Here is a 24446-nt window from a genome sequence, read left to right as displayed (position 1 = left end):
GCGAGCCACAACTACTGAAGCCCACGTGCCGCAACTACTGAAGCCCGCGTGCCTAGAGCCCGTGCTCCGCAACAAGAGAAGCCCCTGCAATGAGAAGCCCGCACACCGCAATGAAGAGTAGTCCCCGCTCACCGCAACTAGAGAAAGCCTGCACACAGCAACGAAGACCCAACGCAGCCAAATATAAATAAATAAATAAATTTATTTTTTTTAAAAAAAGAAAGAAAGAGATGGGGGATATTCTCCTTTCTTCTAAAGGGAAGGCTCTCATCTTTTTCTCAGTTGCCTTCCATTCGTGCATCTCTCCTTTGCCCTCTATTTCCTTCCTTCCCTCAGTAAATCAAGGTGCAACATAAGGACACCAGGGATGTCCCCTCCCTGACTGCCTGCTGCAATCCAGGCTTGCTGGGGAAGGGTGGCGGTGTGGTGTTTCTGTCTGACCCTCGTGTCTCCAACCCCAGGTTTCCCTCCCTGCCCTACTGCAGGTCTATCACTCAGATCTGTGCAAAGTCTGTGGTTAGGGACTTATCTTACTCTCTCCTCCTTTTATTTAGCCATCTTCTCACTTCAGACAGCTCCATCCTCTTTACCTTTCCTCCCAACGATGTAAGAAGTTGGAGGTGGATGTCCCCTCAGAGATCACTGGGTCTCATTTAACAGATGGGAGAACTGAGGTCCATAGCAGGGCGGCTAAGTCAAATCACATGGCACATCTGCAGAAGAGCTCTGAGTCAAACTCAGGGAGGTCCATTCCCACATAAACACTGTGGCATCTACTGGGGCGTCCCACCTCCTCATCTCTCATTTCAATCACAGAGGCAGTCTGCCATCAGTCTCCCTGCCCTTAGTCTTATCTATGCTTATCCTGCCACTTCAGTCATCCTTCTGGGAAGGAAAATATCTGGGCATGGCACTCCCTATTCAAAAGTTTTTATGACTGCCCAGTCCCTTCCAGATAAAGTCCAAGGCCCCTGTGTTCCTCTCCAGTCTGCTATTCCTGCGCATGTCCCCTTGCTCCAGCCACTGTGGACTTCTTGCAGCTCCTAGAATGTGCCCTTCCTTCTTGGGTGCCTGAGGGACTTTGCACATCCCCTCCCCTTGCCCCTTGGGTTAACTGATGAGCTTCTTATCTACAAGATGTCACCTACAGAGGGGAGCCTTCCCTGGCCCCCTCGGCACGTTTAAATGCTGTTTCCTGTGTGCTCCTAGAATATCTGTTCGTTTCCACATTTCAGCACCTTCCCAGCAACAATTTATGGATTTCTTACTAGGCACCAAGCACTGTTCTAAATACCTTACATGGCACATCTCATTTAATCCTCAAAGCAATTTTTTAATCTGGGTATTCCTGTATAACTGTTTTAGAGATGGGGAAACTGCATACCAGAGAGGTTAAATAACTTGCCCCAGGCCACGGAGCTGGTAAATGTCAGAGCTAAGATTGTACATGGGCTCCACTCTCAAATATATGTCATACTGCTGTGCAAACCTGTTGAACCAAATCTCTCACACACCATGAACTGTCAAAGGTGTTCATCCCCAGAGAACCCCAGCACTTGGCACAGTGACTCAAGTCTCTGCATGGAGTGTACACTCTGTAGGTGGCCACTGAATGAATGAGACACTTCTCTCTTGCTTTTTTTGTTTTAAAAGCATGCTAGAGTACAGGATGGTGCAGTGGCTACAAAATGCAGACTCTGGAGCCAGACAGACATACAGACATGGGTCCCAATCCTATATCTATTACATCTTTCAGCTTGAAACAGTTCATCTCTCTCTCTCTTTTTCTTTTTTGGCCGCACCAAATTTTTTGGCATGTAGAATCTTAGTTCCCCAACCAGGGATCAAACCTGCGCCCCCTGCATTGGAAGCACAGAGTCTTAACCACCAGACTGCCAGGGAAGACGCAACAGTTCATCTCTCTGAGTCCCATTTTTCATGGTCCGCAAAATGGGGCTCACAATGATACCATGTAGGATATTTGTGGGGATTAAATAAATAAATGCATCAAAAGTGCAGAGCATAGGGCTTCCCTGGTGGCGCAGTGGTTGAGAGTCCGCCTGCCGTTGCAGGGGACATGGGTTCGTGCCCGGTCCGGGAGGATCCCACATGCCGCGGAGCGGCTGGGCCCGTGAGCCATGGCCGCTGAGCCTGCGCGTCTGGAGCCTGTGCTCCGCAACAGGAGAGGCCACAACAGTGAGAGGCTCCGCGTACTGCAAAAAAAAAAAAAAAAAGTGCATAGCATAGTGAGTGCCTGGACCTCCGTAGACAGCAGGTACTCAATAAACATGTGTTATGATGGCCATTATCATTCAGGGTGTTCCTTCTCTTGCCTGCTCCTCTCTCTCTCTTTCTCCCCGTGTCTCCTCTTAATCAACAGCAAGGCTCATTTGGGGTCTGGGAAGGCCAGGAGGGGAGCATGGCTGCTCTGGCCCACTAAGCCCGGCACCCTCCTTGCCCACTCCACACTGCCACCTTCCAGCTGTGAAATAGAGTCCCTGCTCCACTGGCCCCAGAGCTGTCAGGGGGCTGCCAATTTCACAGTACATGAGGCTGCTGTTCCCCCCTGATTAATGGGGTGCCAGCAGCCATGGGCAGGGCCGAGACACCAGTCACATGGGGCTCTCCCTCTGCCCCGACACAACCCATGCTTCCTGAGGAGGAGAGTGCAGGCCCGCCTCATGCATATTTATGCAGGGAGAGAAATGATTTTGTACTGCATGCCTTCCCCAAAAAATAAATCAGATTTCACCCACGTCCCATGCATTTCCCTCAGTGAAGTCAGCAAGCTCTGGGGCAGAAAACCACACACACACACACACACACACACACACACACACACACACACACACACACACACACACACACACACACACACACACACACACACACACACACACACACACACACACACACACACACACACACACACACACACACACACACACACACACACACACAATGAAAAACTGAAAACACTTTATACAACTGATCGGAGCAGGGGATTCTCATGCCAAGGATGACCCAGGGGGACACAGGAGATATTAAACCCTGGAGCATGGATAAGGTTATTCAGAAATTAATCCAGTTCTAGCCTGTAACCCTAAGGGAATTAGAACAGATAAGGTCCAAACTCAGCTGGGAAACTCGAGGCCCACCCCACCACCCTCTAAGTCACTGCCCTCTGTCTACAACATCCCTCAGCTCAGACACAGCTGCTCTCCATTCCCTGTACAAGCAAGCCAGAACCAGCCTCCCCGGTATCCTCCCTAATGAAGCAGGAAGGAAAGCTTCCATCTCAGGCACAGCCCAACCCTTCCATGCCAGGTAGGTCACCTCTGGAAAGACACTTAACTTGCCGCGCCTCAGTTTCCCCATCTATGTGTAATAGAGCACTCTGGCCCAGTCCCTCACTGTGTTCTAGTCACACTGACCTACCAGGTCACGCAACGGGCCAGGCTTTTTCTTTGCAAAAGTTCTTCTGCTGTTCTTCAGTCCTTCTTCTGGCCAAACACTGTGCATCCTTCTGACTTCACCTTAATTCTTCCTTTCTCAGAAAGGCCTTCCTGATCAGCCAAACTGAGGCCAAGTACCCCCTCCCCTCCCCAAGCACGCTCAGCACATGTTTTTCCTGGCGGCTTCGTGTTGGTGAAATTAGTAACCGTGATAATTCAGTTCAGGTCTCAAGCCTGGGTTCCCATTAAAGGACAATGTCTCTCAGGGCAGGGTCATGCCGGTCACTTTTGCTGCTCTGTCCTAATGAGTCTTTGGTAAACGAATGAACAAATGAATTGCTGAGTAGTTGTGAGAACTAAATGAAGCAGCTTTACAAAATGCCTAATCTATTTGCAGAAGATTCTCAACATGATAATAACTAACATGAATGGAGGCTTCTCTTTGTAAAAAGCACTCTTCTAAGCCCTGTGACATGTTTTAAGTCACTTAGTCTGAAAACTCATGGATGCAACTCTGACTTCCCCAATTTTAAAGATGAGGACAGTGAGAGACGGGGACATTTACTCCTATGTCAAGGTTATGCACACCTAGTAAATCTCAGAAAGTATCAGGAGTCAACTGGGGCAGCCTAGCTCCAGAGCCACAGGCCTAACCACCAAGCTTTAGGGAGAGCTCAGCTCCATCCCTACACCTTCCCTCTTGGATCTTTCTCAGCCTTAAATACGCCCATGGAGTCTTTGCTGGCTTGCCAACCACACTCTCTTAATTCTGGAAACTCACATCCCCCTTCCACAAACCCATGCATAGAAAACTGAGGTTACAAGATGGAGCCCCTGATATCAGAATAGTTTCTACCATGCTCTGGCCCTTCTGAAGGATGAGGCAGACCTCATTGTCTTACAAGGTGAGGACACAGGGTCCCACACATTCAGAGCCCCCAGGACCAAATTAACCTATAGTACCCAGGAGCATCCCCTGTAAGGGTATCAAGGTCACCTGCCTCCTGAGATACCGACAGGTTAAGAGCTGGATGAGGGTGTGGAGGTCTCATGGTGCATCTGATCATCAGGCTGAGGCCCAGGGAGGAGGAGGACTCAACTCAGGCCACACGCCCTGCTAAAGTCAGTGCCCTCCCCTCTGCGCCCCACTGTTTCCTCTTCTCCAGAGGAGATCCTTGGGTACCACAAGCAGTCATTGCCAAGGACACAGCTGAATGAGAGGGAGCTGTGCTGAGCCCAAGCAGGCTGCCTTTTTGTCCACTGACGAGGCTGCTTTCCAGAGGGGTATGAACTGCGCCAATCAGGCGGCACTTAACATAATTATAATGAAGTGGATGCATCTGGTCTCTGGAAGGCTTCATTCACAAGGGAAATGATGAGGAAGTGATATCTCTCTCTGCCGACCTCCTTGGGACACTTAGGGAAGAGTCCTGGAGCCAGGAGGCTATAAAAAGAAGCTTGAGACTGGCCTCTGCCACCCATTAGCCCAGTGAGAATGCAAGTGACTGGTGCCCCTTTTCTTTCTGCATCATTTCTGTCCAAGGAAGTATGAGGAGATAAGGGTTTGCATGACAGAAAGTCTTCCTCTCTTCCTGTTAGAGACCTCCTGGCTTTTATAATACCCTCTCCCCCCTACTCACACACCATTAGTCGTGCCACTGAGGCATGTGGCACTGAGTTCTAGCTCAGTTTCCACTGCTCCCATGCATCCACAGCCCCAGAATTCTGGTGGAAGTGAGACAGGCTGGGACCTGGGACCGTTTGCCGCAGTGCTTGCACCTGGACAAATGTCTCCTCCAGCAACAGAATACAAAGAAACTATAAGGGACTAAAAATAACTGCGTGCATGCACAGTTGGGGCAAATTATGGACAACAAGATACAAAAAGACTGAAAACCAACTGCCACTTCTGAAGAGCTGGGAGCAAAAACAGGAGGTCGGGAGCAAAAGCAGGGTACTGCGCATGCCCCCTGCACACACCACCACCAAGGGGGTGGGCAGATCACCTAAGCACCCCCTCTGGCCCGACCCCTGGACCCGCCCCTACCCTCAACCCATATAAGGAACCAGCTTGCCCCGTCTCGGGGAGTGAGCAAGGGAACGTGTCACTTGTTTTTGCTCCCCGCTACTACAGCAGGGGCTCAATAAAGCCTGCCTGAATTTCTTGTCTTGCCTCTTATCAATTCCTATTGATTGGGGAAGGCCAAGAACCCTGGTCAGTGTCAAAAGGGGTAGAAATTGAACAGCAAAGTCCAAGCTGCTCATTATACAGATGGCAAGACTGAGCTTCAGGAAGGAAATAAGATTTTTCCAAGACCATGAATATTTACAGCAGGTGGCCTCTGCACAGAGCTATTCATATATTACTGAATTTCATTCTCGAAACAACCCTAGGAATCTGACACAATGATTAAATCAGTTTCACAGAGGAGGAATCTGAGACTTAAAGAGGTTAGTTAACTTGTCCAAGATCGAGGTGTTATGTGGGGACATGATTCACACCCACATCTGCCCCATTCCAAGCCCATCACCCTGCTGCTGACTATTTCTTAGAAAGCCAGGCCATAATGGTTTTGCTTTGGTTTAAACATTTCAACATTTTGGTAGGCTAAAAGTAGGTTAAGGGACTTCCCTGGTGGCGCAGTGGTTAAGAATCCGCCTGCCAATGCAGGGGGCACGGGTTCGATCCCTGGTCCGGGAAGATCCCACAAGCCGCGGAGCAACTAAGCCCGTGCGCCACAACGACTGAGCCTGCGCTCTAGAGCCCACGAGCCACAACTACTGAGCCCACATGCCGCAACTACTGAAGCCCACGCACCTGAGCCCATGCTCCACAACAAGAGAAGCCACTACAATGAGAAGCCCGCGCACCGCAACAAAGAGTCGCCCCCTCTCACTGCAACTAGAGAAAGCCCGCGCGCAGCAACAAAGACCCAACGCAGCCAAAAATAAATAATTTTTTTTTTTAAAGTTGGTTAAATCCCACCTTCTTTTCCATGCACTGGTGGGGTGCTATGTACTGAAAGGGATCCTATGGTGACTGTTTTTGTAAAATAAAGAACCATTTAGGGAAATAATCTGTCACTCTCTGATTTATCTCTTCACTAAGCTGAGTTACTCACAAACCAGGTTCTTTTGAAGCAAACACACCAGCCCAGCTCTAAGCAGATGTACTCCCCACTGTTCTGGACAGGATATGATGCTTTGAGGCATCATACTCACAGATGCCTGCTTTAGTGAAAAGTAGATGTAGGTGCTTCATCACCCAGAGGGTGCCCTGCTGGGGACTCCGAGACTCCACCATCTTGGCAAAGCTGATGGGACCAGAGCTCCACATCTGAGCAGAGGCAGAAGCAGACAGCCCCAGATTCACGGGTGGGTGGTGGTGTGGCCTGGTGTGAGGATTTGCCTATTAGGACTTTCAATATCGAATGTGACAGATTCTTTCATGGGCTATTTGAATAGGAAACCCAAGAAGATAGAGACAAACAGTGTATATCTCACAAGGAACACAGAGGAGCCAGGAGCAGAAGCTGTGAGGCAGCAAAAGCAAGCAGTGGGCATGCACAGCCTAGGAGATAGAGAGAGGTCATTACCAGATGGAGGCAAATGGGTCGCAGAGAGAGACACCCATTCATGAATTTAGCAGAGCTCAACAATGGCAGAAACAATGTGCCAATTTTTATTATAGCCTAACAATGGCTCCCTCTCCATGAAGCCCGAGACGGTTTTATATTATCCCTGGACCCTGTGTTCTCCAGTAGTAAAGGCAGCAGAGTACTGGTGAGAAATGAGCATTTCAAGGTCATGCAGACCTAGGTACAAATCCTGGCACGTGATCTGGGGCAAATTACCTGAGCTCTCCCAGTCCCAGGTGGCTCATCTGAAAAAGGGGGCAATTAGAGGTACTGACCACACCAAATTTTTTGAGGATGAAATGTATAAATATTTATTGAGTGCTGATCACAGAGCTTGGTCCGTACAGGCTAGCTAATATTACTCCTATTGCAACTAAACATAAACCTGCATTAGCTAAACCAAACAGTCCATTCTTTGAATCCTAAGCAACCTGAAGAAAACGCTCAATGTCAGCCATGCATTGACTCATTTACTCATTCAATTTATCCATTCATTCGAGAAGTTATTTATTTGTTGTCTGCTCTGTGCCAGGCAATGTTCTAAACAAGTGAACAGCATTGAACAAAACAGACAAAATAGCTGGGGGAGGCAGACAACAAACACACAAATATTATGATGGATCAAAGGGTGACAAAGGCTATGAAGAGGAAGTACAGGAGAATAGAGAGTATGGCATGTGTACATGTGATCGTGTATATTGTGCTGTTTCACACAGGGTGGCCAGAGATGGCCTCAATGACAAGGTGAGATATAAGGAAAGATTTGCCTGGAGGTACCTGCAGAATAAACCATGCAGATACCTGGGGGCAGAACTGTTCAGCGATGCAAAGGCCCTGAGGTAGCTCCCTCAAAACAAAACCTTATAGAAGGTGATAAAAAAACATAACAATGCAACAACATTACCACTGCACTATGTGTGTGTAGTGTGTTAGTTTACAAAAGGATTCACCTTTACAATTGCTTGTTTCTCCAACATTCTTGTGAAATTGGCTTCTCCATTTTACCAATGTGACAACTACAGCTTGGAGCAGGGTTTCTCAATTTTGGCACTCCTGACGTTTTGAGCCGCACAATTCTTTACTGTGAGACGCTTTCCTGTGCATGGCAGGGTGTTTACCAGCATCCCTGGGGTCCAGGACTAGATGCCGGTAGCATTCTCCACCCTTTCCCAGTCATGACAAACCAAAATGTCTCCAGACATTGTCAAATGTCCCCAGTAAGGGGGGGGGAGGTGACAAAAATCACCCCTGGTTGAGAACCACTGGGTTAGCAAAATGAAGCGACTGGTCCAAGATATCAAAATTAGTGTGAACAGATAAGGTTAGATTCTGCCCTGCTTTTCAATGTCTCTGTGAGCCAATGTATTCTACCACTGTCTTCCTCATACCGCTCCTTCCTATTCCTGAATGCTCCCAGCATGCTGTGCTCCTAGCACAGGGTCTTTGCACTTGTTACTCCCTCTGCCTGAAAAGCTCTTTCCACAAATATCCAAAGTGCTTACGTCTTCATCTACTACAGATTAGTTCTCGAATATCGCCTCATCAGTCAGACCTTTCCTGAGGGTCCTAATTTCCTTCCTACTTTTGTTCCTTCCCCACTGTAACTGTCATGATTTGATATTATATATGTAATATATATTTTATATACTTACATATTATTTATTCTTACAAAATATACATTTATAAAATATTTATATTTTTATTTATATATTCTATATTTTTTTTTCTTGTTCATCTGTTTATGGTCTTTCCACACGCAATAAAAAGCTCAATAGAAATAGGTTTGTATATATTTTATTCACTGCTTTATCCTCACCCTAATTAGTGCCTGACATATAGTAGGTACTTCATTAAAGCTTGTTGAATGAATGAATGAAAATGTAGATGAACAAATGTTTCCCTATTTCAGAAATGTTTACTGAGACTTCCCGACACCAGGAGTGTTGAGCTAAACATATATCAAGAACTTTAAAACATTCAGACCATTTTACCCAGTAATTCTATTCCTGGAAATATACCCTGAGGAAATAAACAAGAATGGTGAAAAACAAATTTAAGTACAAAAATGTTTGTTGCTGATGAAGACAAAATAGCAAGGGGAAAAAAAAAAAGCAACTGAAATGTTCATCAATAAATCAACTGTGAGTGCCTCCCTGGTGGCGCAGTGGTTGAGAGTCCGCCTGCCGATGCAGGGGACACGGGTTCTTGCCCCGGTCCAGGAAGGTCCCACATGCCGCGGAGCGGCTGGGCCCGTGAGCCATGGCCACTGAGCCTGCGCGTCCGGAGCCTGTGCTCCGCAACGGGAGAGGCCACAACAGTGAGAGGCCCGTGTACCGCAAAAAAAAAAAAAAAAAAAAAAAATCAACTGTGAGATAGTTTTACAATGGAATGATAAACATATTGAAATATATTTAATAAAAGTATAACATGTAAAATAATATAGGCTTTTGCTTTCAATACGTAAAAGAAGAGAAGATGAAAAAAGGAAAAAATGGTAAGAAGTTACTGTGGCAATTTACTGAGGTATTCTGAAAAGTGATAATCTATACTTTATGTTTTCTAAATTAAGCATATATAACTTTTATAACCAGGAAGTATTAGGAAAAATAAGGACGAATCGTAATTGTGGACAAGGATGGCATTTTATTGCATCCCCAAGGTGGACGAGGATACGGAAGCCAGAGGCAGGCTGAGTCCCCGTGGGGACTTGCAGCTGAGCTGCCTGGACTCCCTGTGTGACAGTCAGGCCCCCACTGGGTGATTTCCAGCCATTTCAAGGGAGGCCAGGATGGGAGGTAGAGAGTCCCCTGGCTACTGGGAAATTGCTCCAGCTCTGATCAATCAGGGAACAGTCTCTTCAGCCCCTGACATTTATCAAACCTCCTTCACCCTCATCTGTCAGTGTGTGGTGGGGCTGCCTCCCAGGGCACAGTCTAATCAAGTCAGAATGCCCCGAGGGTCCCCGGAGACAAAGAGGAGGGGGGCGGGGTCTGAGGGAGTCTGGAGAGAGGGGAGACAGGGAGGTAGGGAGAGGATCACGGGGCAGGAGGGGGAGAGCAAATGTTCAGAGCACACCCGTTTGTTTTGCTATTGTGGCAATTAATGCCGGGAAGTGACATTTTAAGGGACTCTGGTGACAGCTTTGGTGACATTCCTGTTTGTGATTCCATGACAAATCTCTGTCTATATCTTCTTTTAGAGAGTGTGGAGACAGCTCAGAGGATGGCTGTCTGGGGATGCTGAGCTCCTGTCTTTTGGAGACACTGCTCCCTCCCGCTTTGCCAGCCTAGGCTTTTAGGCACCAGGGCCAAGGTCCAGGAGGGGGAGGGTCTTAGAAATCAAGTCAAAAAGCTCTGTCGTAGAGTCAGGGTCTGTCTTCCGTAGCCTTGTTAACTCCACTATGTGGTATGATTAACTGGAGCAAAAATGAACTTTCTACCATTCTACAAGTGATCAGTTGCAGTTCGAAGAGAAAGAAAATAAAATGACTCAATTCTGAACACTTTCCAGGCTAACTAGTTTTAAGGAACCTATATTTTCAAACACATCTCAGCCCCCTTTTACAACCTGAGAATTAGAGGGATTACTTAAATTGCGTCTAAATCTCCAACCCTGCTACACCATCCTTGACAAATGGCTACCCCATCCTGTGTGAATACTTCCAAAGACTAGGAGTTTATGATCTTTAAAATTAAGAGTGGGAAGGCAATGTGGATGTAACAGGTTAAGCAACTTGATATTCAGGATACTGCAGGGATAAATACAGTGTGGCAAAATGAAGACAGTAGTGAACCTGAAATTAAGAGATGTAGGTTTAAGTACTGTGGGATGTGATTTAATTTCTCTGAGCCCGAGTAAGGTCCTCTGTCTCTCAAAAGGATTTGGTAACACACAGGGTTTATCATATAATGTTTATGAAGCCATTCTATAAATGTTAAAGGACTATATAAAATAAAGCAGCTATTACTTTTTTATACCCCTCTAAACTGTGAGCTTCTAGGAGAAAACTATTTTCCATTTTTGCTTTGTATCTTCTGCATTAAACACAGTGCCTTGCACATAGTAGGTGCTCAGTAAAGATCTGTTAAATAAATGAATGACTGAGTAGTGAGGGGGAGGTGTACCCAAAGAGAAGATGCAGGGACTAAATTGTCAGCTTTCTTCAGATGGCTGATGAAGGTGCACAGGAAACAGAAGGCACACGAAACAGCCCCTGGAACGGTTTCCAATGCAGACTTCAAAAGGTGTTTTGAATAATGAGAGGGGAAAGGCAGTTTGGTATAAGGACGTCAGGGGAGTTTGGTGGAAGAAAGTCATATCCAAACCTTTCTTCTTTTTATGCTGGATTGCCCATCTTTCAAAAATGATCTTAAGTGGAATCCCAGTGTGTAAACCAGTTTAAAACGATGCTGCCCATTCTGCTTTTCTCTTGTCCCCAGGTAGCCCAGGCAGCACCCTGAAGGCACTGTCAAAATGGGAGTTGCAGGGGCCTCCCTGGTTGCGCAGTGGTTGAGAGTCCGCCTGCCGATGCAGGGGATACGGGTTCGTGCCCCGGTCTGGGAGGATCCCATATGCCGCGGAGCGGCTGGGCCCGTGAGCCATGGCCGCTGGGCCTGCGCATCCGGAGCCTGTGCTCCACAACGGGAGAGGCCACAACAGTGAGAGGCCCGCATACCGCAAAAAAAAAAAAAAAAAAAAAAATGGGAGTTGCCGTTAGGAAGGAGTTTCCCCAAGCTCTTTGAGAAGCTCCTTCTGGGCTCCAGGACAACTGGGAAGAGGGAGCTGTTGAGCTGCACCTTAATGGATGGGTGGAGTTTTCTAAGCAGAGAGCAGAAGGGGAGAACTTCGGGGGTTGGGGGTGACGGTAGAAGAGAAAATATACAAGGAAACAAGATAAAGGTGACACAAACGATCCTTTGGGAGGGCAGGTTGAGCAGTTTCGAGAGAAAGTATGGAGATGATGGGACCAGCGGGCCAGAGGGTTGGGTGAAAAACCCCAATGGGTTGGCCACAGGGACAGTGGTGTAAGACATAAAGCCATCATGCGGGCCTTGCCTGTCTCAGGCGCCATTCCTAGTTCCTCTACCAACCCCTTACCCTGAGTCTAATTATCTTCATCCTTCAGCTCTCCAGGTAAGGAACACCTCCAGGAAGCTATCACAGACCCAGTGATCAGGGATCTGTCCCCCTGTGGATATCCCAGCACAATGCAGCCTCTCTGAGGCTGAAAGGTCTTTGAACTTTAGGTTATGACCTCCTCATAAACTGTGAAATCAATTCAGTGGTTCACACCAGCATCAAAAAGATGACAAAAAAGAGTAGAAAATATCAGATCATGCCACAGGTAACAGGGGAAGGATGCTTTTGCCAAACTTATTTTAGAGACACACAAACACACAGTCACAAGAACACGTGTCTCCAAAGAAGACACACATTCACAAGAACATGTCTCCAAGAAGGCCATCTACAGATGGCCAACAGGCACATGAAAAGATGCTCAATATCACTAATTATTAGAGAAATGCAAATCAAAACTACAATAAGGAATCACCTCCCACTGGTTAGAATGGCCATCATCAAAAAGTCTACGAATAATAAATGCTGGAGGGGGTGTGGAGAAAAGGGAACCCTCTTGCACTGTTGGTGGGAATGTAAATTGGTACAGCCACTATGGAGAACAATATGCAGGTTCCTTAAAAAACTAAAAGTAGAGTTACCCTATGATCCAGCAATCCCACTCCTGGGCATATATCTGGAAAAGATGAAAACTCTAATTTGAAAAGATACGTGCATCCCAATGTTCATAGCAGCACTATTTACAAGACATGGAAGCAACCAAAGTGTCCATCGACAGATGAATGGATAAAGAAGATGTGGAGTACACACATATATATAATGGAATATTACTCAGCCATAAAAAAGAATGAAATAATGCCCACTTGCAGCAACATGGATGGACTTAGAGATTATCATATTAAGTGAAGTAAGTGAGAGAAAGACAGATATCAAATAATATCACTTATAGGTGGAATCTAAAAAAAAATGATAGAAATGAACCTACTTACAAAACTCAAAGACACAGAAAACAAACTTATGGTTACCAAAGGGGAAGGATGGGGGGAGAGGATAAACTAGGAATTTGGGATTAACAGATACACACTACTATATATAAAAGAGACAAAAAACAAGCACCTACTATATAGCACAGGGAATTATATTCAATAACTTGTAATAACCTATAATGGAAAAGAATGTAAAAAAGAATAGACATATATAGGTATATATAACTGAATCACTTTGCTCTATACTTGAAACATTGTAAATCAACTATAATTTAAAAAAGAATGTGTGTGTGGCCACAGCAAAATATATTTCTCATTGTGGTTGGTATTCAACACTTGAGAAACACAACTCTGAGAGACTTAGCTTGCTAGCATCTAAGCCCATGTTTTATCTCTCCTGATCAAATAAATGGACAGGATTATGCTGTGCAATCTTCAGAACACGCTTGGGTTTGGGAGTTAGACAAAGCTGGGTTCAAATGATGATTCCATTACTTTTAACTGTATAACTTTGGGATGATCTCTAAATTTTGATGAGAATAATTTGTCCCTTGTGAGATGGATGGAAAGATTCAGCAAATCATTGATTTGAAAATACTAAACACAGTTCATACAGTTCAGAAAAAGGATAAAGAGTCCATGCAGAGGTTACCAGCTTGTGGAAAGACACTAAGATATCTCCCTATCCATTCATTCACATACCCATTCCTCCATCTATTGACCCAACACATACTTTAACATCTATTACGTACCAGTCACTCTGATAGTCACAGAACAATGCAAATAGACCTGGGACATGATCTCATGGAACCCTGAGTCTAGTAAGAAGTAAAATATTTAATAAATTAATCAAAATAATTTTTAAAAGTGCCGTTACAGAAGACAAAAGGGGAGAACTCATAGGGAAAAGAGCTTTGTCTGATGAAGTAGGATTTAAGCTGAGACCAGAATGAGGAGAAGGAATCAGCCATGACAGATTGGGGAAGGAAAGAGAGGGATTTTTGCAGACAATGATGATCATGGCAAATGCAAATAGCCTGTGGTGGAAGAAGCTTAGCAAGTTTGAAGAACAGAAAGGAGGTCACTGTGGCTACAGCACAGAGGATGAGGATCAAGAACAGTGAGGACTCTGCAAAACTTTAAGCGTGGAACTGTGGTCACAACAGAGTGAAAGCTGTGTAGAGAATGGAAGGGGAGGGTAGGCATACAGGCAGGAAGGTATGTGAGAATGAGGTGTTTTGGAGACATCAGGAAGACTGATGTGGCTTGAAGAGGGGATGGATGAGTAGAGGTGAAGATGAGGGAGCTGGAAACAGGCTAGAGTCTCTGTGTAAAGAAGTCTGAACACCAAGATAAGGCACTGAATCAGGTGTTGACTATGAAAGAGCTCTGAAATTTTAGAAAGCGCTGCACAAGGGTGACATTTACATGACATTCGCAAGGGATGTCAGAAGGGTGAGTTAATAAACAGCTCCTCAGTCCTCTGTCACCCTAGAGTGCTTTATTGACACCAAACATGAGTTCCCTGCACCCTTGGGGACCACTCAAAACACTCTAAAAAACTGGGATCTTCCTGTTGCAAAGTCCCTTCTGCCGACTTAGTAGCTCAGAATTACTCTGTAGCCGCATCCTGCCTGGAGAACAGATGTTAGGTACCTATTTTTCTTGCCATATTTGTGAGTGATGCAAGCTCATGGGCGCTATGCTTCAGCTATATCCCTGGGACTGCGAGCTCAGTGCCTTCCCAAGGATCATGTAATTCAGCGTGGTGTCACGTGTTCACATTCCAGCTCGGCCCTTTAGCATGGCAGCTCTCATGCCAAGGTTTTAACCTGGCTCAGCCACTTTCTCCTGTGTGACTTTGGACATATTATTCAACCCTTCTTAGCTTCAGTCTCCTGCTTTGTAAGGTGGGGCAATATTAGTAAGTAACTCATAGGGTTGATGTGAGGTGTAAATGACATAATTTCTGGAAAGTTCCCAGACACTGATTACCACTAAGTGGAGGTTAGCTGTCATCTTTATCACCAGTAGCAGCAGTACTGGTTTCCTAGCCAACTCTTCCATCTGCCTTCCCCTCAGGGTTAATTACAAATGGCTCACTGAGATAATGTATAGGACAGCAGCTGGGCTCCTATAGGGATTCAGTAAAGTCCTGCCCTCCCCATCCTCTCAACAAAGGTCCCATTCACCCTGAAACTTTCTGGCCTGCCATCTTGAGCAACAGTAAGGTTTAGCCTACTGGTCCATGTCAGAGAGACAGTGACCCGTCCGCATCTATCACTGTGGGCCGCTGCTGGTATTCGATGTCATTTCTCTTTCCTTTTTCCACCCTAAGTCCTGAACTGAAGTGGGACAGCAAAGAAAAGCCTTTATTTGGCATCATTTCACCAAAGAATCATTGCTCAGGGTAACCATGAGGACGGACTTCTGACAAAAAAAAAAAAAAAAAGAATTTGGACCAAAGTTCATCAGGAAAAAAAAAAAATCAAAAGAGAAAATTGCACATTTAAAATGATGGCAACTATATAAATAAAGACCAGAAGGGTCCATGCTAATATATGAATAGTCAATGTGATGGGGTAGTGGGTGGTTTGTGCAGATCTGTGTGTGAGGGGATATACTGGCTCCCAAGAGAGTACAAAACAACTTTTAAAGTGAATAAATATGGCAGTACTTCCCCAAATTGTAAATGTGTAATTTGTAATTACAAGTGTGTAATGTGCACCCTTTAAGGCAGAGATTCTGCCTTTAGGCATCTGTTTTACAGAAACAGTCAAACTTGTCAAAAATATATACGTGTGTGTGTGTGCATGTGTGTGTGTGCATGGATGTTTACTGACTCATTGTAAGTGCAGCAAATTGAGGTAATGATCCACAAAACGGGGGAGAAAAGCAAATGTTGGAGTGTTTGGTGTGTTCCCATGATGGGATCCTATAGAGCTTTCAAAAAGAAGATAGGTGTGTAGGGCTGACACGGAAAGATGCTTTTCATACATTGTTTGGTAAACTGTGAAATTGCTGCAGCATGATGAAGGTGGCTGAGATGGCCCTATTAGTGTATATCTGGGTGCAAAATGCACATATTTATATCTATACCATACATATATAACACATACACATACATTCCATATATATATATGTATACTGGAAAAATATTCTAGAAGAATATAAATCAAACTATTATCAAAGACTAGCCTTTGGGTCCCATTAGTGGCATGGGACGGAGAGACGATGGCAGGGCTTTTAGTTCTTGCTCTATACAGCTCAGACGTATTCCTTCCTTGCTCCCTCCCTGTCTTCTTTCTTCCTTTTCTTTCCTTCTCTTTTTCTCTCCTTCTCTCTCCCTTCCCCTCTCTCTCTCCTGTCCCACCCTCTCTCACACCCTTCCATTACAAATAGTATGTATTTCTTTCACGATAATAAAACAAAATTAAGAAAACCCAATATCCATTCAGCCATCCCCTACCCTCTCCCTTGATAAAGTGATAAATTTGTTATTTTAATTTCCTTGAGCTTCCATGCATAATATTCAGGAAAGGGAAACATAAATTTGAGGATGGATAAGGAGAATTGGAATTAAAATGCATCAAGTTTCTGTCATGGACCCAACGCAGTGCTGAGCAGTCACATACTGACATGATTAAATTCCTAGCAACTGGCTAAGGTGATATCAAGGGTGATGCTCACAATACCTGAGAATGTCTAAGGCACAGGCAGTAACCACCAAGACGGGATGCCAGCCATAATCCTGGGGAAGCAGTCTAAAGCCACCCTGTTCTGGACAGTGGGGGCTTCAGGAGGGTCCCTGGGAGGGGGTGGGATGGCTAGGCAGCAGGAGGGCATGGGGAGGGGCACACAGGGCAGCACGCTTCTTACTGACTGGCACAGAAGAACTGCAGTGTTGAACAAAGGGGATGTATGTCCACATGAGTATGTATCAGCTGCAAGTCAGCCCCATCAGTACAGTGCCCTTGGGGTCTGGGAACCCAAGCTGTTGTCTCTTGGTAATGAAACTTTCTCCCTCTGCCTCCAGATGGTCCCTCTATTATTTGCAGGTCCAAGCTGCAAAGAAGGCTGACGGTGCTCAAGTATGATGAAGCAGTTTGAACCTATGGGCAAATTCTAAGTGTGAGAGGGGCAGGTGGGACTAGCCCTTGGCAATGTAATTTCAAAGGCCTTTGGTATTACTTTTATAGGGGTCGCCTAGCCTCTGATACCTGCCCACTCTGGACAAAATGCATAGCTGTCCCCAGGTCCCCCCATGAAAGAAAGAGTCTCATGGTTCTCTCCAGGAGCCACCTGAGGCAACAGAAAGCACATGTGGTCTGAGCTGCTGCTGTTACATCTTCCACAATCTGCTGGCAGAATCAGCCCTCTTCTGTCCAGGAAAGGGGGAACAGGAGCTCAGGGGCCACAACGCTGCAAGCACAGCCCCCAGCTACCACCTCCCCATGGTTAGGGTGTCCAGTAACCTGTCTGGACTCAGGAAAAGTGTGTCTTCTACTTTCTTCTCACCCAGGTTTCTTCCTTTCCTACCCTTATTGGATCTAAGGGCAGCTGGGATACAGAATTAAATGAAGTGCTTGGTTTTATTCCAAATCGTACTTTGTTTTAAAACCAGCTCAGAGGAATGTGAAAAAAAATAATGTGGTCAGGTGAAAACAGGTGAGACAAAGGCATAGCTAAGAGGTTCGCCAGGGCCACGCAGCCAGTGCACTCAAGAGCGGGGTGCCAAGCCCATCTGTTCACCCCCACTCCAGCAGGCTGCCTTGCAAGGACTGGGTCTTGTTTCTCATGCATTCATACTCATCCTCTTTAGATTTCTCTTGTATGCTTCTCATCTAAAGTTGAGATTTCAGAAAATAAGAGTCTGCTTTTGTTATTGTTTAGATAGAGTTCTGCTTGAAAGAAAACGCAAGGGACAGGGGCATCTTTCAGCTATGACGCAGTGGTAAGCCTGAGAGTGCACAGACTCTAGAGGACCCCGTGGGGAGAGGAGGCCAGAGCCCCTCCCCCTGTCTCAGGAGTTAGTCCTCTGTATCCTCTGGATCCAGCACCATCCTGTCCCCTGTGCTGTCTCTGTCGTTCAAGACTCAGGTCTACACTTTGTGCGCGTGAATAACTGGAATGTCCAGCAGCTAGAATGGCAAGCCTGAGGGTTCTCTTTAAGGAACACAAGACCTGGCAGGCCCCAACCCCAATGAAATGGGCCGTCATCATGATGCCTTGTAGGCCATTCTGAGCACGGCAGCTATCTACAGCAAGGGTGCTCTCTGGCCAGGAGGCTGGAGCTCTTACCTCGACTCTGCCACCCCCTTGCTGTGTGGCACAGAGAGACCCAGGACTATTGGAGCTTCAGCTTCGGTTTCCAAGGAGGTTTACTGCCATGCTCTTTAAGGGCAAAGGTTCTGCTTTCCTCACCTCTATTCCAGAGTGTATCATGGCCTCTGGCACAGTGGGCCAACTCTGAGGACTGATGGTATGAATAACAATGACAGAAATGTGTACTGAATGTTTACTGTACCAGACCCTCTACCTGTGTTACCTCATGTACGTCTCCCAATCACCCTGGAGGTAGAATACTAGTATAGTGCCCCTTTGACAGGAGAGGAGGAGGTGACTTATCCAAGGTCACAGAGCTAGTAAGCTGGGTGGTAAACTTAGTTTCTGTACTGTTCCGCCTCCTGAGGGCAGAGTGTTTATCTCCACACTGTATCACGTTCCAGCTTGTGGGGGAAAGGAGGGAGAGGGAGGGGAGGGCGGAGGGAGTGGGGAGAGAAGGAAGACAGGAAGGAAAAGAAGTCAGACAGGATTATGGGCAGTGACCTGCTTCCCCATTCTGAAGATGCTTTCCGTTCTCCATATGGAGCTCGGTGGAGGCAGCGGGCGTGGGGATGGGGGCAGGGGGGAAAGACTTTGCCTCTGTTGGCGGCTTCTTGGCTCTGCTCCTTGGGGGCTGCTCACCTGTCATCAGTGACTCTTCCTGGGTTTTCACCCCCAACCAGTGGCTACTCTCTTCTGGGTTCTGGTCATCACTACTGATGGCCTCTGTCAACACTTTGGTTTCCAGGGTCCCCAGATGTGAGGTCAATGAGATAATTCGAGGTCTGGAACTGAGAATTGTGGAGTCTAACCAATGCCTGGATTTATCCGATGGACCATATGATTGAGGGGTTGTGTTAATCATCCAGTCAACAAGTATTTTCAGAGCATCTATGAAGTGTTAGCCACTGCGCTGGACGCTAGTGAAACAAAGATAAGGAACACTGCCCTTGCTCTCAAAAATCTCCACGTCTTGGGCTTCCCTGGTGGCGCAGTGGTTGAGAGTCCGCCTGCCGATGCAGGGTACACGGGTTCGTGCCCCGGTCCGGGAGGATTCCACATGCCGCGGAGCGGCTGGGCCCGTGAGCCATGGCCGCTGAGCCTGAGCATCCGGAGCCTGTGCTTCGCAGCGGGAGAGGCCACAACAGTGAGAGGCCCGCGTACCGCAAAAAAAAAAAAAAAAAAAAAGAAATCTCCAAGTCTTATAAGTAAATCATGGGGGTGGAATGCGCATCATGGTGACTAGAGTTAATAATACCCTATTGTGTATCTGGAAGTTGCTAAGAGCATAAAGTTCTCATCACAAGAAAAAAATCGTCATGATGTAAGGCCACAGGTGTTAACTAGACATTGCAGTGATCATTTCTCAATATACACAAATATTGAATCATTACACTGTATACCTGAAACTAATACAACGTTCTATGTTAATTATATCTCAATAAAAATAAATAAATAAAAATCTCCAAGTCTAGTTAGTGTAGAAAACAGAAAGAGAAACGGATTATTATTGAACAGTGATAAGTAAGAAGCTCAAAGTAATCACAACCTGCTCCAGGAACTGAAGGAGACATGGAGCACTCCTCTTGGCTAGGCTGGGGAAGATTCTGGTGTGGAAAACAAATCCCACAACTTTCCTAGAAGTTTTCTGGGAAACGTTCTTCAGCGCTTGCCGTGCATGTATCATTTGATCCCCACAGCAAAGCTATAAGATGGTCAGACTGGCTGCTAATTTACCCATTTCCCACATAAACACAGTGAGGCTCAGTCAATTAGGCTGCAGAAGTCCAAATCTAAGCAAACGGAAAGATGCTGTGTGTCTTACCCAAGAGACTTTCCACGTTAGACAAGAGAGGCACGATGCTCTGGCCTAACAGCATTGCTCCCAAACAACCTCATTCTCTACGGTCATCTTTCTTGTCCAGCACTCACTGGACATTCTTGACACAGGAGGCACTGTGCCAGGCAGGTACTACAAAATGTGAAGATATGAAATAAATGCAGACTGTTCTGTGCCAAGATGAGAAGTCACATGAAAAAAGATAAATAATGCTTGAGAAAGCAAAGATTGAGGAAACTGTCAGTAAACCAACAGTTCAAAGGCACAAGAGATCGTGGCGGAGAAGGGAAATGACGCAGACATTCCAGAGCACTGAGCGGACCTTGGTGGCTGGCACTTAGAGGAAGACTGGCGAAGGATAGGGAGCTGGATTAGGGAGCGTCTTAGAGGCCCAGGAAAGACCAAGGGCCTGAGGTCTACAAACACAGCTCTCAGGAATTCAACACATACCAGATACTAGGCCCTGCATTAGGTACTTTACACATGGTTTATTTTTATATTTAATCCTTCCAAAAATCCTTCAGTGAGGAAGCTGAGACTTGGAGGACTGAATTCCCATTTTTCCAAGGTCACCCAGCAAACAAAGGAGACGAGATTTGAACCCAGGTCCATACAACTCCAAAACCTGTTCTCTCGCTTGTTTACCACTCTTTTCCCTCCCTGGGTTTCTAAGTTTAACAAAAATTCCTCCTTTTTAAGAAGTCCCCAGTGTTCCTATTTGCCCACTGAGTATCACGGAAACATGGATCTGAGAGGAAACATCTTAGATGTGGAAGAAAAGAATGTCGAGTTCACAGCTCCAGGACTGGGCCAAGCAGTGATGATGGTTCCTCATGGCTCACAAAGAAGAGTAGTTCTAACACTGGGGCCTCAAGGCCAAACCTTTAACCCACCACCAGCATCACAAAGACAATATGGGAAAAAAGCAGAAGAGTACTTTTGTAGTATTTATCTAAAGGAAAAAATAGCCGAATTCCATCTATAAACCAGCTGGAGCCATAACACTTAATAAAGACAAATATAAACACAACCTGCACTTATGTCCAAATAATCAATTGTCCTCCAACAGAACAAAAGGAATGGGTCTTTGCAACAACATACGTGAAAAAGAATGAGAGGTTTTAGTCATCAAAAAGCCAACCATGGGCCAGTAAAAACTGCAAAAACAAAAAAACAAAAAACAAATGTGATCTTCAAACTGCATCAACAGAAGCATAACAGGTAGCAAGAGGGAGGTGAAAATTGCTTTTTTCTCAGCACAGGAGCATTCCCACCTTGAGGAAGAGGAGCGCCTGTCAGTTCTGGTGTTACACTCCAGAACATGACAAATTACAATCTTCATCTAGAGGACAGTGATCAAAAGGGTGAAATGCCTCAAAATATGCCACATCAGAGTAGCTGAAGAAACTGGGATTGTTTATTGAGGTTGATTTCTAAAAGTTACAGGATGCCTTTTGTTTTTTTCTTTTCCTTTTGTTACATTTCCCAAGAGCTGCCTTGGAGAAGAAAAATTCAGATTCACTTTCTGACACAGAGGGCCAGGGAAACAGACTGCAACTCAGTATAAGGAAAAACCTTCCAATAGTAGTGTCTGGAAATGATATGAGAGCTTTCCTGAGTAGTGAGAAGGCCATCAAGGGAGGTAATCAAGAGACACTGGAGAGATGTTGGACTACATAACTTCTGATGCTCCTCAAAACTCCAGTTCCAAGCACACTGACACTCTTTTTTTCCTCCCATCAACACTGAAGAATCAGAGAAAACAAACTCTGAAAACCCATTGGAAGTTGGCCATAAATCAAAAATGGCTTAGCGCAGAAGACAGTTCCTGTGTCCCCAACCGCCCAGCTCCCGCACCTCTTCCCAGCTCCCCAAAATGCCCCCTGGAAGGTGAAATGCAAGAAGGAAGACTCACCTTTCTTCTCAAAGTCCCCCTTCTCTTCCCCTGGTCGGCCCAGGCTGTCCAGGGTGTGGGTCACCTGACTGCCAAACTCATCCTCACGGGAGTCGTGGTTGGGCCGCTGGGGTGGGTCCTCATCCTCCTCGTAGTCATAGTCATCCAGGATGGGGGTCTCCCGGATGGGCACGCCGATGACGGAATTGTGGGCCTGCAGCCGGGAGGAGCGGAAGCTTTCCCGGGCCTGGGGACCCAGCAGCACGGAGGGGATGTAGTGGATCTCGTGAGTGGCTTCCGTGCTGGCGCTCTTCTGGGGGATGCGGCGACGCTTCTGCCAGCGCCGCTGGGCATACAGTGCCACAGTGAACGCCAGCAGCAGCAGCAGCACCGCAATGAGGCCACCCTGGAGCGGGAGGGAAGAAGGACAAGCAAATGGGCCACTGTTCTTTGGGCCGGAGTGCCAGAGGGGGTCTTCCGTCCACCACACTCAGCCCAGATCCCTGGCTTTGGCTCTCAGAGCCTCAGAGCGACACCGTTTCCAAACCTGGCTTTCTCACCAACAAGCTGTGTGACCTTGGACAAACTGCTTCACCTCTCTGAACCTTGTTTTTCACATGTATAAGGGTGAGTAAGAACCCCTGCCCTTCCTTCTTCAGAAGGTCGCCATGAGGAGCAAATGAGATGGATAACCGTCACACCAGAGTGATGCCGACTGCTAAACACTGGGATGAGTCAGGGCTGTGGCTTCACACACAGAGCGTCTGAGTCCTGAATCCGCCTTCCACCAGCTGAGTGACCCCAGGACATTTGCTCACAGCCTGTCAGCCTGGCTTCCTCACGTCTAGAATGAGTCCACTGAGGGCTCAAGAGACAGCAGCCTTTGTTCCATCCTGCTGGGAATATACAATAGTGTTGTCAAGTCAAACAATTTCTGCATAATGTATATTTTTATTATCAAAAACACTGATTCCCAACAGGGGGCCTGGGACAAACTAGGCGCTTCATAAGTATTTGTTGAATGAATGAATGAACAAATGCACTGTTCTAGGGCTCCCTTAATCAGAAATTTAAGGCATACTGAAGTTTATTTTTCTTTAACACATCCAACCAGTAAATATTTGGTTGAGGGGCTTCCCTGGTGGCGCAGTGGTTGAGAGTCCGCCTGCTGATGCCGGGAACACGGGTTCGTGCCCCGGTCCGGGAAGATCCCACATGCCGTGGAGCGGCTGGGCCCGTGAGCCGTGGCCGCTGAGCCTGCGTGTCCGGAGCCTGTGCTCCGCAACGGGAGAGGCCACAACAGTGAGAGGCCCGCGTACCGCAAAAAATATATATATATATATATTTGGTTGAGTCTGCACACCATACATTAAATTGAAACAGGCTAAAGTGTTTACCAATGGATCTTGCATGATTCATGAGACTCATGAAATATCCTGCTCTGTGAACTCCTCAAGGGCAGGGGTATTTCCAAAGCACATCTGTGTTCCCCACAGAACCTGTCAAGGGCTGGAGGTGGAAGGTTTATATTCTCCTCGCCTCCCTTCTTTCCCCCGTGCCAGAAGCATCTCCAAGGAACAGGGGTAGCCCCTTCAGTTATCTTGCTTCACTTCATTATACTTTGTGCTTTCTGCCTGGGAGATTCGGGGCCACTTTGTTGAGTCCCTGATGTGTAATCCCTGCACTTGGTGAGGATCACGCTTGTGGTTTAGGGGGAGAGAGGCAAATAAACCAAGAGACTCTAGAACTCAGATGGTGCACAGCAGAGCAAGCGCTGAGCCTCACTGCGTGTGTGTGTGTGTGTTTGGTTTGGTGTTTTAGCTCTAAAGCCTGTAGTCTTTCAACCACACCCATGTGGCTGATTGTTCTTCCTTAATTATGATCGCATTGAAGGCGAGGACAATTTCTGAAAACTACTTGTATAACATCTAGCAAAGGTGACAGATGTTAACTAACCCTGAATAGATTATCTTGGGTGGGGGTGTGACTGCTGTAAAGGATACCTGCTTAGGCCAAGAAGAACATTATTTACTAAAATGATTCAGCTGTCCTGCTGACTACATTAAAAAAGGATGATTTTCTTTTTCAAGTCCTTCAACTCACTAAACTAGAATGCATCACCTCCACGGGGGATGGGCAGTGGGTGGTAAGTGGGCTAAGAGGTGACCAGGGTTGCAGGTATGGCTGACAGCCCCGTCTTGACTCTGGTGGTGAGTTACTGTGGGATCCCCA

General features: G+C 46.4%; 1 protein-coding gene across 3 annotated transcripts in view; it reads right to left on the bottom strand.

The window, feature by feature from the left end:
• The window catches only part of ASTN2 (astrotactin 2), a gene marked incomplete at its 5' end in the record, with an annotated part of 924983 nt that overhangs the window by 682904 nt on the left and 217633 nt on the right, over positions 1-24446 (bottom strand). For all 3 annotated transcript variants that reach the window (XM_082619566.1, XM_082619564.1, XM_082619565.1), the window contains one exon: positions 22236-22620. In XM_082619566.1, coding sequence (XP_082475692.1) covers positions 22236-22620 — 385 coding nt within the window. The remainder of the gene's footprint in view (positions 1-22235; positions 22621-24446) is intronic.

This window comes from Mesoplodon mirus, assembly GCF_964341445.2.
Source record: "Mesoplodon mirus genome assembly, chromosome: 1".
In the NCBI taxonomy this organism is placed as follows: Eukaryota; Metazoa; Chordata; class Mammalia; order Artiodactyla; family Ziphiidae; genus Mesoplodon; species Mesoplodon mirus.
The sequence above is the reverse complement of the archived record's forward strand: the minus strand, read 5'-3'. Positions and strand labels throughout refer to the sequence as shown.